At 37.2% G+C, this 18,809-nt stretch overlaps 1 protein-coding gene across 1 annotated transcript; it reads left to right on the top strand.

Annotated features, from left to right (window-relative positions):
- The first annotated feature begins 1,283 nt into the window (after positions 1-1,283).
- Positions 1,284-6,204, top strand: LOC145682269 (uncharacterized). Its single transcript, XM_081753851.1, has 3 exons — positions 1,284-1,758; positions 2,622-2,722; positions 6,076-6,204. Exons 1-3 carry the CDS (start codon positions 1,284-1,286, stop codon positions 6,202-6,204), a joined length of 705 nt encoding a protein of 234 aa, XP_081609977.1.
- The last annotated feature ends 12,605 nt before the right edge of the window (positions 6,205-18,809 follow it).

The raw sequence follows: 18,809 nt of genomic DNA on the forward strand, positions 1-18,809 counted from the left end.
CTCTGTCGCTCTAAGACGATTAGTTTACTACAAATTCACCAGCAAATCACCAACATATCTAGAGGATATCTGTAATATTTATTACTACTAATATATAAGAGGAAACTTTTATAATAAAAATTGATTGGGAAAAGTCCAAATTCCCGTGTAAAACTTTTCACTTCTACCCTAAAAAGACAGAATTTTACAGTTTTTATCTCTGTGTCCCACAGTTCTTTCATTTTGGTTTGTGATTTTAATGCACTTGAAGCGAAGAAGATATCAGAGATACTATGGTACTTAAGGGATTCACTACCATATTTTATTCCAGATTCTTTCCAATTCAAATTTCTGATCACTTCTTTCAACATTTTTTGAGTCCAACTTCTTGTTGTAAACACTTAGTTCAGCCATCATGGCCCCCAGACATAGGAACCACTAATTCGTGAGCAACTTAGTTTTAATTTCAAAAAAAAAATTTTAAAAAAAAAATTGTAGCCTATAGGAATATATGTTCGAGGCAACTATTTATATAACCGTTAATGGTTTTAAAGAAGAAACATGACTAATGAAACATTTTACTTACTTTATTGCAGTGTAACATCGGGTATAGTATTTCATGTCCCTGTACGAAGTTACAGTGCTTTATATCGCAGGAATACAGTGGCGTATTTACGATTTTGTTTCGGGAGGGGCTTTGCTAACTTTCGGGGGGGGGGGCTTTGCCTGAAAATGTGAAAATTCTGCTAGATATTTCATATATTTTACTATAGTAAATAAGATTTCGGGGGGGGGGCTTAAGCCCGGAAGCCACCCCCTAAATACGCCACTGCAGGAATATTAAATAATATGTACAAAATGTACCTTTGTAATTACTGTAGTACATAGTTGGTACACAAGGGCGCCAATTTCTCTGTAAATTTGGGGGGTCCATTCAGATGCAGAAGGTATATATATGAGGATTTTAAGACAAATTGCATTCAAATTGTGCCAAATATTGTATATTCATACATACAATAGGGGACGAACATGAGCTTTAGGGGGCCCGGTTCCCCGGCCCCCCAGGATCGGTGCCCTTGTTGGTACATAGTAAACGCAGTATCTTTAAAGTAAGATTTGAAGCTTTCATTAGTCTAGTCAGCTTCGATGTGGTTTCATTGTTCACCAAGGTTCCAGTTCAAGATACGTTACTCCTACTTAGTGAACACTTCACACCGGAAATTGTGGAATTATTCAGAATCACCTTAACTTCAACATACTTTCTATATGATGGACAGTACTATGAACAAACGGATGGAGTCGCCATGGGATCACCACTTTCACCAGCAGTTGCGAATTTCTTTATGGAAGATTTTGAGCAAAAAGCATTAGAACTGACACCTTTCAAGCCGTCATGTTTTTATAGATTCGTAGATGATACGTTTGTCATCTGGCCTCACGGGGAGAAGACACTGCATTTGTTCCTCGAATTTCTTAATAAACAACATAGTAATATCAAGTTCACAATGGAGATTGAAAAGGACGGATGCTTGCCATTCCTGGACATTCTCATCCGCCGGAAGCCCGATGGTAGTCTCGGCCATAGCGTCTACAGGAAACCTACTCACACTGACCTCTATCTCAATGGCAACAGTTTTCATCATAAGTCACAGCGAAACACCGTCATCAGCACACTAGCACATAGAGCGAAAGACATCTCAGACGAAGAATCCCTCCCTCGGGAACTGGATCATCTCAAGAAGACGCTACTCCAGAATAATTACAAGAAGCATGATATCAGTTTGGCCCTGAAAAGAACCTTTTCTGAACAGAGGAAATCCAAAGAAGAAACTGAAGAACCATTGAGTATAGCAGTTTTACCATACACTGGACAACTTTCTGGAAAGATCTCCCGGATTCTGAAAAAACACAACATTAAGACCATACACAAGCCGCCACCAAAAATCAGGAACTTACTTCGCCCGATCAAAGATGACTTGGGCTTAAAGACACCAGGCGTGTATCGTATACCCTGTGAATGCGGAAAGGCTTATATAGGACAAACAGGACGCACCATTGAACAACGTTGCAGAGAACATGAAAATTACATTAGATTATTCCATCCAGAAAAATCAGGTTTAGCTGAACACAGTTTATCAGAAGGCCATAAAGTTTTATTTAAGGATACATCCATCATTACCAAGAGCACCAGTTACTGGACCAGGATAGTAGCCGAATCTCTCGCCATAGTTCATGAACCGAACAACGTTAATAGAGACACTGGATTTCAACTCAGCCCCCTGTGGAACCCGGTCATCAGTACCACAGCAAAGAAAACGACACACAAACATTCAGATAACCCTCAGCCAATCAATAGCACGGACTACGGAACTTAGCCAGCCAATCACAGCTCCAGTTTTTCAGATTGAACCAGCCAATCAGGAACCAGCATTTTCAGCCAATCAGGAACCAGCATTTTCTCCAGCCCAGAGTATATATTACTTATATCCGCTGATCTCTACATAATTGCCCTGATGACGAGAACGATGACAGTTCTCGAAACGTTGGCCTATCCACCAGTTTTCACCTGGCTGATTGCCCGAGAAGAACTTTATAATAGCAGTATCTTTAATTCTAATTCTCAATTTATTTCTCTACTATAGCTCTTAGTTTTCAATCTGCTATTGCCTATTTTGAAATGCCTAGAAGGGAACTGGCCATCATACCACTGGTCCATAGTTTAAGACTCCGTGGAGCTATTAGAGTAAATGGGCTAGAATCTCCTTTCCAGTAGAATACTCAAACGTAGTCACAGACTCAAGTAATTTAGATATGAAACCGGGCCATTAGCTAGGATTTTGTTAAAGGGGAAGGGCACAGATAAATTCCTTCTCTGTTTCAGATACATATGACCTTTCTTAACCGAGTTAACTCGCTTTTCTCACTTGGCATCGTGGGAGCCCAAAGAGGGGGCAGGGTGGGGGCCCGGCCTCACCTGGCTCACGAAAACTACTTAAATTTCTTAAGATTTTCTTTATACAAATAAAAAAATACCAATCGTAATATAGCAACCACGGAGTTGGCCCCCCTAGAAAATTTTCTTCGGGCGCCCATGCTTGGTATGCATAGTTCCGGGTTTGATTCTTGTTAGTGAATCAAGAAGTTTGATGCTGAGACTATTTAAAAGCTACTTACAAAAAGAATTAACAAATTCTAGTCCAGAATATTAGTAAATAACGGCTTGGAAATTACAGTTATTTTAATAATAATAATATTAATCTATATTTGATTTTACATTCAGTCACAACTCGTTTTAATTCACACAAAATATTCTCCCAAGATTTTTTTACACAATCACCTGAGTAAATAGCCTGCTGCATGATTCTTCGGATTTTAAAAACGGTTGTGATAATGTACTAAGAAAAATATTGAATAATATTTAGTATTTGTACATACCTGACCAATATTTTTAGACCACCAGATCTTAGTATCTCACTGGCCCTAGGATTTAAGGAAACAAAAACGATCACTGCATTCATCAGAACTGTTTTTCACTTTTAAAAAAATACAGGAGAAATTTTATGTAGCAACTGTCATATATTTTTCGTCTGCCCTTATTGGGGACTTGTACTGAAATTAGAACAAAGGCGCTTCTGTAGACTACCGGGTGAACTCAGCTATTGAACAGCTACGGTGCCGCGGTTTGTTTTGTTTTCATGTCTTTTACATTCTTGCACTCACGTGTTTGCATTTTGCAGAAGATATTAGAGGTTGACAATCAGCGATGGAAATACGCTCGTTGTCGCCCGGGCAAGAACACGCCTTAGCGCCACCATGATCAACCAAACTAAATCACTCCCCCAAATATTTGCCAAATTTTGCGCCCTCCTAATGTGGAGCCCGGGGACAAGTCCCGCTTACGTCACTGTTAACTAGGGGACGCAGAAGTTGTAGATTGGGCAGCAATTTTTACTCCCTTTCTAGTCTAATGCACGAAGTTTGACATTGTTTGTGTTTCTCCTTCGTAATAGCATTTATCGTTCCGAGAACATGCGTCCTAGAAATCAAATGTAATACAGTACAGGAGTTAAAATATGGATTTTAAAGCTACAGCTTCACAAGTTTAGTGCTAAAGTATTCGATTTGAATGTGTGACAAACTCTTCCTTTGATATTAATCCAATGTTCTCGGGATTGCTCCCAGAGTGAGTGTTGATGTACTGAGCTTCCGTTACCATACAGCGGCAACATCCTCAGGGCTATGTTATAGGGCGTGTTCACATAGCTCTGAAGATGTTGCCGCTGTATGGTAACGAAAGCTCAGCTCAGCAACACTCACTCTGGCAGCAATCCCGAGAACATTGGATTAATACATAGTAGACGCCAGCAAAGTTTCAAGATCATATCTTCCTTTGATAATTCTATTTCTATGTTATTTTTCTTCCTTTGACTAATATGGAACTTAGCAATAGCTTCAGATACGGCAATTATAGGGCATATTCCCATTCCAACAGCTCAATCTAATCTTGCTATGGCACGGGTTAAACGAATGAAACAGTTTATCAACTGGTCCCTCTCTCTCTTATTGACCTTGGAAGATGGAAACACTGTGGCGCAAAATCAAGAAAAAGTAGTTGAACCGAAATAACGCTCTTTTCCCTAGCTTGGAGCTTGGTTTGTGGAAATTAGCCTCTGCGTTGTATTGTGAACCTCTTTTTAGTGTTCACAGGCTGTGCCGTCGGCAGAACAATTCTCTTAGAAGGTTAAGAAAGAAAAATAAATAGGAGAGAGAAAATGATACAACAAACGGAGGAAAAAGAAAAGAAATGAAATAGAAAAGGAAAAGCTGAAAGTTAAAGTAGAGTAGATTGGGTGAAGAAAGTAGAGTCGAAAGTCAAGAAATTGCCCCTTTCTCCCTGAAGAAAAAGAAAAGAAAATGAAACTGCAGAAGAAAGAAATATCAAAAAATCATTTTATTGGTTTCATTTTTGATATTTTTCTCCCGTTTTTCTTGTTAAGTAAAGAAAAAAAAAGTTTATAGTTCTGGTAGTAGTAGGCTAGTAGATAGATATATTCTGTTTTCTTCAAACTCGTTATGAACAGCAAATATTAAATATTGAACTAAACACTAAGTCAAAGTTTTTCATTCCATTTTATAGGAAATGAAGATTAATAAGATCCATATGCAGTCGTTTTGGGGGCGCACTCACGGGCAGGAGCAAGGGCGCCGATTTTTCTGTAAATTTGGGGGGGGGCACTCAGATGCAGAAGGTATATATATGAAGATTTTAAGACAAATTGCACTCAAATTATGACAAATATTGTATATTCACAAATACAATAGGGGGCCCACATGAGCTTTGGAGGGGGCCGGGCCCCCTCATGCCCCCAGGATCGGCGCCCTTGGGCAGAAGCCACGAGAACCGGACCCCCTTCCCAAAACTTTGATGTAGCCTGAAAATGTTGATCTTGTACCTCATATGTACTCTTTCTTTCCTTACAAAGCAACCTAGTCGCATAAGAACCAGAGAAACGTAACTCCAGAAATGCTGTTTTCGTTTTCTTCATGTTTGGACATAAATTTGAAAGTCCTACTTGGTGTAAATGGAACAGAACGCCATCTGTTCTCCTTGTTGACAATCTGTTGTAATGTAGCCCAATTACCATATCATTAAAAACACATCTTTCTGAGAAAATAATATACTGTATTTTTGTCCTCTCGCCTGTAAACTTACGAAAATGGAGTTACGTTCCTCTGGTTCTCACGCGACGATATTTGCTGAGAAAATATGTAACAGTACTTGACAATTATTTACCGTTTTTGCGGATGTGGAATAATACCGTTCAATACAACTTACCTGTTAGTCATAATGTCTTGTAGAACTGGGCCCCCTCAAACTTTGGATCCTTCCTAATAAAAAAATTCTGAATGCGCCCCTGAGTCATTAAAAAAATTTGGGTTAGCCCTTAATTTCTAGTGTTTTTTAAGTGAACATTTTGCTGGAAAAATAAAATGGTTTGCAATGCTTTTTATGTTATTCCATAGAGAATTTATTATGCACTCTACAAAATAGTGTGTTTAGTTTTTTAATGATGATATACTTTTTGTTCTTTTCAGGTCGTTAAAGTGGAGTGTCAAGTAGACAGAAAAGAGCATTTTCGACGTTTTTTGCTCTTTGTGTTTAATCGAGGTGCCAAAGCCACAGAAGTTGCTACTCGAGAGATTTGTGAAGTATATGGCGAATAAGCGATACCTCTTAGCTGGTTCAAAATTGGTTTAAGAGATTCAAAGACGACAATTTTGACCTCAAAGACCAGCTCTCACCGGGCACTACGTACAGTTCAATGATCAGCGACTGAATCAGCTTATTCATGAAGATTCACACCAAACGAGGAGGGAATCGGCAAAAATAATGGAATGTTCCCACAGTATCATTTAGCGTTTAGCGTCACCGTCACTCAACGGGAAAGGTTAAAAAAAAAAAAAAGGCCAGATCTTATGGGCAAAGCCTATTTGAATACTTTTGATATCTTTTTAGTAAATATATTTGTATTTGGTTGATGCGATTCACAAATTCCTTTTGAGTGTAGTGGAAAACCATCATCTGTTACACAAGCAATGGGTGGACCGAGGTCACGCGTACATCTGTACACATTCTGAAAACTGTGCCCAGATAGTCAGTAGGTAGTGTGTTGTTGAATAAATCGTGTGCAAGTGCTAACATGGAGAACATGCAATTACGACTGGTAAAGCAAAACTGGACCATTCGGCATAATTACCCACTGAGAAACATCAATAGTGCATTTGAGCGAGCCGTATGAATGAGAGCACACTACAGAATTTTCGTATTGGTAACACAACGTTGAAAAACGAGTCACTGACCAATAGAATGCTCTGTTGAGCTCCTCAGAAACACCGTGAAACTGAATGTTAGAAAAGTGTTTGTATCATTTCAAAGATGGAGTGCGCCAGTGGGTCATGGATCAAGCAGGTCAACATTTGTGACTGGGTTACAGGGTCCTGAGTAAACAGGACATAACTCTCTGCGACCCACCACTCAGCGTGACTCACTCTGACCCACTCAACCACCATGACTAACTCTGTCCTACCGAACCACTCTGCTTAGTGCATTGTATCTAGGTAGACAGCATCTTCTGAATACTAGTGAATTTATCTACGTTTTATAATAATACCAATAGGACTTACTACCTGGCTTTCGAGAGACAGTCAAATTTTACATTTTTATTTTTCTTCACGTTAGCCTACTTTACCTTGATTTGAGGCTTTCAACCTATTTTTCACTCAATAGTATCTGTAATTTAACAAGGAAATAGTTTTTTACTCCCAGGAGGGACGGAGGAGGAGAATAAATAGGGTGGCCCAAAAGTAGGTATACACCCCTGCACTGATCAAATATAACATTCTAGCTTATGGATTTATTTGCTACGGCTGTTCCAGGCTTAAGGTATAAAGAAAAAAGACGTTAAGAACAAATAATAAAGAAACTAGATCTACCTGCTTGATAACAATGCAATACAGTGAGCTAATCAGTATACTACCTACTTTTGGGCCACCCTGTATAATAGTGGCTCTTCCTGAGTTAAAATAATTCCTTGTTCGGATCTCCGGGTGGGGATTACTCCGGGAAGTATCATCAGAGGAGGAAATAATAATAATAATAATAATAATAATAATAATAATAATAATAATAATAATAATAATAATAATAATAATAATAATAATATTAATAATAATAATAATAATAATAATAATAATAATTGAGCTGAGCGAAGCGAAGCTCTTATACTCGGGTTAGCCGTTTGGTTGTCCGCGAACTCCTCCTAGACCGTTTGGCCGATCTCAACCAAACTTAGCACGCTGATAGAGTATGTCGTGCTGAGTGACAACATAGGTCGAAATCAAAAATCCGATGTACCATCGAGGAATAATCACCGAAAAACGCTTGCATAGACTTAACATGGGGAAAAAGTTTTCACGCGATTTTTTTGTCAACAATTAAAAATGGCATTTATTATTGCATAATGACCAGGAATGATTACGTAGTTTAACCTCGCTCAGCTCATTTCATTGCAATCGGGTACATCCATTGCATTCCTAATAATAATAATAATAATAATAATAATAATAATAATAATAATAATAATAATAATAATAATAATAATAATAATAATAATAATAATAATAATAATAACAATAACAATAACAATAATAATAATGTCTCATTTCAGCATAAGAACCTAGAACTTAAGAACTTTATAGCGTGATGTAAACTTGAAAATTAAATGTGGGAATGGATAAATGTAAAATGAGTATGAGTTTGAGTGAAATGCGTGATCAGAATAATATCGGGACATTAGAACATATTCTATTCGGATGGAGTTAGGGCCGAGAATACTAGTATCGTGAAAGCAATGAGGCACGAAATAGCAAAAAAAGTGTTCCCCTTAAACGGAGAGATTTACACATATTTACGAGAGTTTACATAATTAGAATCTTACGGTGATTGAAACACAGGAAGCAGAAACTATTTGGGTCTGCTTTATCTGTAGTTTATTCTAGAAAGAAACTCCATCGTGTGTTTTCTCATGAAGCCATGCCCTAAGAGCTAACTACAAGCTTTAGTTGCTTTTATATTTAATATTTTTATTGTTATTTTTTACTATTATTTTTACTTTATAAGTAGTATGTGCATAACTGTTAGAAGTATCTGTGTCATTCTCAGGAGTATGAGTGTCATCATTTGGAGAACACAAACAAGAATATATACAATTTGGTAGTTACCAATCTATTCTTTTAAAGCATATAGGGGGCGCGGTGGTTCAGTGGTAGAGCGTTCACCTCCGGTGCTTGGGGTCCCTGGTTCGATCCCAGTTCGCGCCGTGTGGACTTTGTTGTGGTCCACAAACACCGTGCTCGTGGGTTTTCTCGGGGTTCTCCCGTTTCCTCCCACTTTCTTCATTCCACCATTTCATTCATTTCTCATATTCACCGTCTCCTTTAGCCTAACCGGCACAACCGTGGGACGTAAAACTTAAGGATTTCATTTCATTTCATTTTCTTTTAAAGCATATAGTACTTTAACAATACCTTCTAGCAAAATAAAGACTCCCAATTAATAGTATGGACAAAGAATGACGTATTTTTCGTGCTATAAAAAATCGTTTTTTCTTCTCGATTGTCTATAAAACTATACATGGGAAAGTAACCTCAAGCATGTAACTTTTTCAACTTGATGCCATTTATCGAATGTCAATTTTCAGTTCGATTTCACTTATCAAATGTCAGTTTTCAACTTGATGTCATTTATCAAATGTCAGTTTTCAGCTTGATTTCATCTATCGAATGTCATTTTTTAAAGTTTGATGATATCTATCGAATGTCCTATTTTCAGCTTAATGTCATCTATCGAATGTCATATTTTCATCTTGAAGTCATTTATCGAATGTCATATTTTCAGCTTGATGTCATCTATCGAATGTCACTTTTTGTTTTATGTCATTTATCAAATACCATTTTATCAGCTTGATGTCATCTATCGAATGTCACTTTTTGTTTGATGTCATGTATTGAATACCATTTTATCAGCTTGATGTCGTATATCGAATGTCACTTTTTAGTTTGATGGCATATATCGAATGTCATATTTTCATCTTGATGTCATCTATCGAATGTCATTTTTTCAGCGTCATGTCATTTATCGACTGAAGTGTATATCAACTTTGGATATTGCTTTAGTTAAACAGAAATTAAACTTTAACAGTTAATTTTGGGGTCTTATCTCATTAAACATACTATATATTGTCATGCTTACAGTTCTATAAAGAAGAGGTTGATGAAAGTATATTTTAGTTTAGTTTTTTCTTAATAGGTGTCGCTGATATCGTACAGCATCAATTTTTAAGTTTGCAGATAATGTTGTTTCTTTGAACTTTTTAAAAGCTACGAGTTAGATTTTGCACACACCGATATCATTCTGTTCAGCTTAATGAGACCTATCCATTGTTGTATGTCTAATCTTTAGATATTTCTTCCGAAATTATTTAAGAACTTTCTTAACTGGAAATAATAGCACAGGTAGGGACATCCATTAGCGTAACTAACTATTATTAGAAATTATCATGACGTTTGCCATTTATTGTTAGCGTTATGGGACACGATGTCTCAGTGATAGGTCGCTTTCCTCTGGTGTGTGAGGTCCATCGTTCGATCCCCGCCCAAGTAAGTTTGAAGCGGACAACAACGTGTTCGTGGGTTTTCTCGGATACTCCCATTTCCTTCCACATTATCATTTCACTAATTTTTCCATCATCATTCACTTGCCTTAATAGTCCGTGTCCCTAGCCTAACAGGCACAATCGTGGGACGTTAACCTGGAAGATTTCATTTTCATTATTAGTATTATTATTTTAAATAGTATGCCAGATATTAAACATAGGTCAATTGTTAAGTGCCACTCCAATTAATTTAATTTGAAACTTAGAACGAATTACTGACTAGACCAGTGTCATTCCATTCCAGCAAACTACCGACCACATATTTCTACTAAGAATGAACTTTTGGTTACCCAAAATTACATTCCTATTATTACGCAATTCCTTGGTAATGAAAGAAGAAAAGTGCGTAGGAGAGCCCGTGGATGTGAATTTGAAAGGTGACGGTGACTTATGGGATGTTTGTGTTCGCGTGTAGTGTGTAGCAGACAGCTTGTCTAATTAAGGACCAATTTTCTTTCAACTTCTTCTCTTCTCTTCTCTCTCTCGTCCTTCCTCCTCATTTCTCGTCTAATTGCTTCCACTTCTTCCTCTTCTACTTCCGGTGTTAGGAGCAGTCAATGTTCCTCTTAGATTGGAAGTCATGGAGTCACCAAAAAATCACAGTTTGGAACTGTTATATAGAACCGAAGTAACGAATCGTTATTTGAGCACTCCAAGGAAAACAACAGGTCATGACAATTCAGTACGCGTAACCCAAAACTGTTAATTTTCTATTATTTAAATTAATGAAATCTTTCAGTTTAACATCCCACGATTATGACCTTTGGGCTAAGGGAGACGATGATTAAGGCAAATGCATGATGATGGAAGAACTGGTGGAATGATAAGGTAGAAGGAAACAGGATTGTCACGAGAAAATCCACGAACACAATCTTTTTTGGTCGGGTATCGAACGAAGGACCCCACCCACAAGAGATAATCGTTCTAATGGGGCGTTTACACTTAGTCGATTTGCATTCGATTCAGTTGAATTGACGTCCAACTTAATCGCTTGTTGATCGAAAGCGACTAATCGACTAGCAACTGAGTTGAAAGACATTCTATTTTCTATGGTCGATTCTATTTTCTTCTGCTATAACACCGCAAATTGTACCAATTACTTTTTGCTTGGACATCTTTAAAATTGCCAGTCGATTTCGAATCGACCAGAGGAGAGCGAGTCGACAAGCAGCGTTCAATTTCGGTTGAAACAATTGAACACATCCATCCATCTCATTCGGTCTAGTTGCTTCGATTTAGTCGCAAATGCAGCGAGTCGATTTAGCCGTGCGACTAAATCGACCAAGTGTAAACGCCCCATAACACTGAGCCACCGTGCCCTCTCTTGTTATTTAATGCGTATTATAGAGCACGTACTTTTTACACTTTAAGGGGGCAAATTACTAAAAATGATACAAAGCTAACCATTAAGCTTTTTATTACAAAATTATTTATTTTGTACTGCTTATTACAAAATAAATACAAATATTTACAACGATATTGTATATCTATTTTGTGAATTCTTTCTATTTTTATATCTTGGTTTTGAGCAACAGTGCATAAAAGTACACAATCTGTCGTGTAGAAGAAGAAGAAAAAAAGAATTTTTATGTTGTTGATTCTAAATAGAAAGAAATAAGATTTAATCTCAGTAGCTAAAGATATATGTTGATTTTATGTGTATAATCGGTACTCTTCGTTACTGGAACTGTAACAACAAATAGTTGTTTATTTAAAAGTTGCTATGACAACTAACAAGGAAAATTAATATTATTATTGAAGTTAAGCGAAAAGGAATAAAAGGTAATAATCACACAAGGTGACGTGTCTTATTTGATGCAATTTGATTGTGTTGATATAGCTAAAAATTACACGAACTGTGGACTGGAATGTAACATAAATATAACGTTACATTTTATTTAAAAAGTAGTTAACAAAGAGCCCAAGACAACGTGATAAGTCATCAATTACCGTTGAGTTCATTTTTCTAGCCGCTACCTGAATCTAGATTTTTAGATAAATTCATATTCTGACCACACTGTAATTTCTATGGATGGCAACACAGAAAATTCTTTTGATTCGTATTCTCGGGTGTGGAACAACATTATCTATTATTGTGTTAAGTTACATTTCATTATCTCTTTTCACTTACGAAAAACGGGCAAAAGAAAAATGGTTAGCTTTTTGTATCATTTTTAGTAGTCTGCCCCCTTAATCTGTAACTGCAAAATTTTGTAGCCTAGAAGATTATGGGCATTATTAGTGTCAAGGAGTTTTGTTTATTTTGGAGGATGGAATAACGTACAGCCGCTCTTGTATCAATGGCCACACGGCTTTTCAAAGGTGCAGAGATTACATTGTCGAACTCATTATGACGTGTTTCGCTTAGGAATACGTTGAATTTTCAACGTTGGTGGATAATAAATCCTCCCCTTCCGCAGCTGAATCACAATTTGTTCCTGTAAGAGCACAGAATTAATCACATACTATGGCCAACATATTCGCTCGATCTAAACTATTTTTGAGAGAGCATTGGTACTTTAAATAAAGGGTTTCTCATATCCTAAGCCATCCACAGAATTTTCAATACCTTACAGCACTGCCATATAGTAGTGAGATCGTCTTACAGAGGATACTTCATACAAGTCATGTCACGTTGGGTACATAAGTATTTTCATGCCCGGGGAAGGTAAGTTGGCTTATATGATTTTGTGAACGTTAACTGTTTTGCTTATTTTAGAACCAATGTAGACACAATGTGTTTTTTTTCTATCATTTCTTGAAAGTCAATTCACTTTTACCTTCAAATAAAGTCATTTGTTTTCCACAATATTCAGTTCTTTAAATATGGAAATATTAAAGTGGCAGTGGTGTAAGCCACATTTTATTTCTTTTACACAAATCAACAAGAAAGTACTTTAATAAGTTTTGGAAAAAAATAGTTGTTTTCTGTATCACTGAAATGTATACTTCCACCTACTGGCAGTTGAATGAAGCTCTGACTTACGTTTTCTGTTAATAGATTACGTATCTAAATCTGGTATTTTTGTTTAAGTCTTTCTTTTTGAAAAGTTGACTTACTCCATTGTAAATTTAACCCATACAAATCATATTAAGCAACATTTTTAAAGAAAGAATTAGCATGTTTTCTGTATACGAAATCCCACGTTCGGTTTCCAATGGAGGAAAATTGGCCTCAAATTCAAATTCGAGTAAGGATTGGAATCCACTTTAAAGAGTAGATCCCGTCTCTTACAGTCTCATCGTTAAAAATGGGACGTTAAATTTCAACCAATCATTTTCTGAAGTGCTGTATAAAGTGTTGTAAATAGTGTAAATTATTTCCACCCCTAAGCCCCACACCACCTTCAGCCCTACACCACCTACAGCTGATCCAGGAGAAGATAGCACAAGCAATTATCACAACAAGAATAGGACCAACCCATGAAGACCTGGATATTTCACAACTCAGAGAGCTTTTCTTCCAGCATATAGCCATATTCTGCAAAACATTACTATCCATAAATAAACCCATCGCACCTATCGGTGAACAAGACTCGCACCGAGGTGTATATGCAATGTAGTGATAAATGCAACGACCCAAAGTAACAAAGGAAAAAAAAGAGAGAGAGAGCAACCACAGTTATGGTTTCATAGTTACAGTTCTATGTTATATATACTAGTATTCCATTGAGAAGAAACATATCTTAAATGGAAGGCAAGAGCTTAGGACCGAAAATTTTCAATCTATATGATATGGATGCCTGTCTACCTGCCTTTGGACTTTGCGTGTTTCTAGTTGTTCAAATTTTCCCCTCCTCAGCCATCGTATAATCGTTGCATTAATGACAATAGATTATTGTTAAGAAGAGTTCGATTGGTCCAAGTCAGCAGTGATTTGATAACTGTTAATGACGACGATGATGATGATGATGATGTGACAATTGTGATTCCACAGCCAGTAATAAAAATTCTGCTCCAAGACTCCCGCGTAAGCGAAGTAGTGTAGTTTATTATTTGTGTGTATGGTTTTCATATGAAACTTAATCATACATTAGAGCATAGTTTGAAACTCAGCTTGGTTAGAATGGAAAAATTTCCATAAGTTGAATTGAAATTCGATGTCGCTTGAGATGTTTGAACTTCAATTTATTTTCATACAATATGCAACGTCCATTCATATTTACAAACAGCACCAGATTCTTCAGCACAAGGACCACCAAGCAGCCGACAGATACCTTTCCGAAGAAATACGAGAAGGACATGAAAAGTCACGAAGAGGAGCCCCTGCAAAGGCACCACCTTCAAAAGTGGCTATAAAAGAGGACGCACAGGGACAAAAAAAAAATTCTCTTAACTGATCACATCCTACCTACCTCTCCAAGCTGCTCTGGGCTGCTCTGGAGATACTCGCTAACCTTACCTCTGCGCTGCTAAGGGCAAGAGGTTCCTTGCCAATCTTCGTGCTGCACTAGTCAGGAGATACTAACCCACCTTTGCAGTGCTACGGGCAAGAGTTATTAAGTAACATACTACAAAACCTCCACGCTGCTCTGGGCATGAGGTCCAACTTATAGAGAAAGGATTATGTAAAGATATTACTTATTTGATTCGGTATATAAACTGGATAAAGACTTTTATAAGAAAAAAGGCGAGGGATAAACCAGTGTACCCCTCTCTGCCATACATTACCATATTTATGGAAGCATTATACTTTTACAGATGATAGACATGTTGAAATCCATCAGCCGCACAATGCATTATGTCGGATATTTAAGACAAAACGTCCAGTGCTTACAAATCACAAATGGCTGGAGACACAAAAAGATGAAACAGAAAGTGAGATAGTAAAATATTAGTGCTCACATGACCTTAAATCATAGGTCCCTGGGAGTCAACCGGAAATTTTAAAGAAGAAGGTCTGCCATCTGACTCACTACTGAAAAGATTATGGCAAACAAATAACTTTTGTTGAGAAGCATTTCCCTGAGACACCGTTATTTAACTGTGAGTTCTTGCACAGTTACTGTCAGTCAATGCAACAAGATGCAGATGAAAATACTGCAACTCTAAAGCAAAAAACAAACAAACAAAAAAAAATCTGACCAGTTTTCTTAAATGGTATCCTACACGAACATCTTTCCGTGACCCTGCATAGTGTAGTCGCTAACGTTCTTGCACTTGGTGCGGTCCCGGGTTCGAGTCCCGGTTGGGGACACTCGATCAAAAGAAGTACAGAGACTTTCTCAGGTCAGCCGTCTTGAGTGAGATTTTCTTGCGTTTTCTTCATTCACACTAGGCAAATGCCGGAATGGTACCTAACTGAATGGTTCCTTCTTTTCCCATTCCTTTCTTTCTGTCCAGTTCTCCGCATAGTGGTATTACTAGAGACCGGATGTTAGGCAAAATATCTATTTTTTAATATTAAAGATATGATCAAAAATAACGTTTTAAAGATTATAGGGGGTTAAAGTTTCAATTTAAGCCAATTTTATTTTGCCTTTGTGCCTATTTCGCCCATTCCTGCCTAAATAATTGCTTTAGTGCCTAATGTTGCCTATTCCATGCATTTTCTTCAAAATAAGACTTTATTGGGGAAAATATATAATTTAGTATTTCAAGAAAGGAATCTACCTCTTCCCAGAAATATAAGTGTTGTTTGTAGTGTTAAGATGTCAAAAAATTTTGGACTGCTATGTTTACTGATAAAGTGCTGTAAAACTTTGGACTGCTGTGTGTACTGATTAAGTGTATAAAATTTGGACTGTTTTGTGTAATAATAAAGTGCTGTAGAGAATGTATTTACAAAATATACATGAAATACATGTCAAGCTTCGTTTATATAAAACAGATATGTTTCTATATTCTTTGAACAAAACGTTAACAAACAGATATGTTTCTATATTCTTTGAACATTATCTGTGACGAATTTATTTTTTTAATTATTTTGAGTATTTATTTTCATTATTTCCAGTTACATTTTAGTGCCTATTTTTTAAATTTTAAGTGCCTATTTGCCAGCCTATTTTCCAGATTTTGAGTGCCTAAACATCCGGTCTCTAGTCATTACCAATGAACACCATCCCTCATTGGCCATAAATGCCGAAAGCCCTGTAATCTAATTCCTAATCTTGATGAATAACTTTTCCAACAAAATTATTAGTTTTTCATGACGTTTTTGAATAATATATCAGATTACGTACCTTCTCATTTAAAATTATTGGGAAATTCTCCAGAGAATTATGATACAGGACTCTCTGGGTCAAGCAAAACACTCCAATCGAAACGCCCTGTAACATTTTTGTGTCATCTCCTTTTTGTGTCATTCTTTTATCTCCCACTGTTTATGATGTATAAGCGTTTGAGATTTTATCTTAAACACTCGGTATTAAAGAGGGTCTTACAGGCCTCCAGGTAGAGTCTGCTCGAGCCTGAATTTTTAGCCCAGGCCCGGCCCGTGAATTTATAATGTGAGGCAAGACCCGAGTCCGAAATATGTTTTAGCATTTAGACCCGAGCCCAGCCCAAGCTCGTATAAGCAAATGAACCCGAAATAAGCCCGAGGTTTAATTTTGCAGGCCCCCCTAGACCCCCTTGGATACGGACCTGTTTGGATAACACGTTAACTTCTATGCCAAGGTCTTATATAGCCTCGTTACTAAAAAGGGATGTTATATCCCTAACAGTTTTTCAAATAACAATATAGTATATTTGCTTCGTTTCTGAATTTATGAGCTTCACAACACGTGGGAAAGTGAAGCTTAAAACTACGTATCGTATCACAAAAACCGCTGGCTTTGCAGTAATTACAGTTGAAAGTTTCATAGAAAGCCACATTTCAGAAAGTCAATAGTATTGTGCATCTAATTCAAAATGTCAGAAATTAGCGCACTGGAATTTTCTATATTTTACTCGAGTGATTGTTAGGGTTTCTCTAGCTTCCACATAGTACTTCTTCCGTAGTATTCTCAAGACACTAAACTGGATATTAGACTTAGCGTTTAGCTTACTTTCGTCTTTCTAAACGAGATCATAAAGTGTATTTGCCCACATGTTGCGAAACCTATAACTCAGAAACGATATACATTTCCAGTTTCATTTGTTTAGATTTTTCCATTTGTTTCTGTAAGTAAGATCACCTTCAAAGGAACCATGAAACACACTATATTATGTACACAATACTCTTTGTGAAGATTACAACATCAATAAAAAATGCATGTGAACGGAATGAAATTTATATCTACCACAGATTCGTTACATGACTATACAGAAATTGTTACAATTTCAGCATTCAAGATTTTCTCTCTAAGATTTTAAAGTTATACGTGGTACGTTTTTAATACTTAGCCCGACAATTGTTTTGTTGATCTTATTGCCAGCCTTCTCAGGGGCAGTATGAAGGTTGAAAACTGAGGACCCTGAGAATGTGGCAATAAGATGAACGAAACGGTTTTCGGTGAGAATTAAAAACACACGAAGTGTAACCTGAAAATTTTAGAGGAAAATCTTTAATTCTTGTCGTAAAATCTTATTACAACGAAGTTAAGAACTGTACAATACTTCTAACATTTGATAAATCGGTATGAAGTGAAGCTAAAATTGCAAATGCAAATGAAATGAAATCTTTGAGTTTTACGTCCCACGGTTATACCGCTTAGGCTAAAGGACACGGTAATTATGAGAAATGAATGAAATGGTGGAATGAAGAAAGTGGGAGGAAACGGGAAAACCCCGAGAAAACCCACGCACACGGTGTGTGTCCACCACAAAGTTCACTTGCCAGGAGCAGGGTTTGAATCCGGGACCCCATGCACCAGAGGTGAACGCTCTACCACTGAGCCACCGCAGCCCCCTGAAGCTAGAATTGCCTACGAGACAAGAAGTGGAGATGTCTCGTCTCGAAAAAGTGTAAAAATGATGTCTTGTCTCGCAAAGTGCATATGGAAAGATCATTCTCTAATCTTATATCTCGTCACCAAATTTCTGTCTCGTATCTTGGGCAATTCTAATAGGCACTGTGCTCTCCCGTTCGTCTCTTGGGTAGCGCGCGGGCCTTTAGTGTACATAGTCTTGGGTTCGATTCTCGTTTTACGTTGGTTCGGATTCTACTGTAAACTGTAGGTCCACATCTCATATAGCCTCCGGCTAAAATGATACGCTAAACTTTAAGAAACAAACAGAATCGGATGTGTTTGTGAAAAAATGTCTGTCAAGTCGCTTTCTCGTAACCGTACACGCGATTCCATTCTAACCAATATGTCTACTCTGTGTTTATATTGCGTTCTATGATGATAACAATGCATAATGATGCTTGTTTTTTTTACGTTTTCGGTTAGCTTGCCCACACTTCAATTGGTGAGTGCTTCCTTTCAACCTCTCTCATGGTACAACTCCGAACCCCGAAACCAATGCCCTTCTGGGCATTGCAAGTGCTATCCCGTTGAAATTACAATACCCTAAGCCGTAAAAAAAAAAAAAAAAAAAAAAAAAAAAAAAAATTAAGATGCATTTGTAAACTACGCATATGTGTATAGGTGGGTCCTTTCTCATTTCTTCACGTAATTCCCATTGAGATTC

This window comes from Thermobia domestica, chromosome 1 (genome assembly GCF_964235325.1).
Source record: "Thermobia domestica chromosome 1, izTheDome1.hap1.1, whole genome shotgun sequence".
In the NCBI taxonomy this organism is placed as follows: Eukaryota; Metazoa; Arthropoda; class Insecta; order Zygentoma; family Lepismatidae; genus Thermobia; species Thermobia domestica.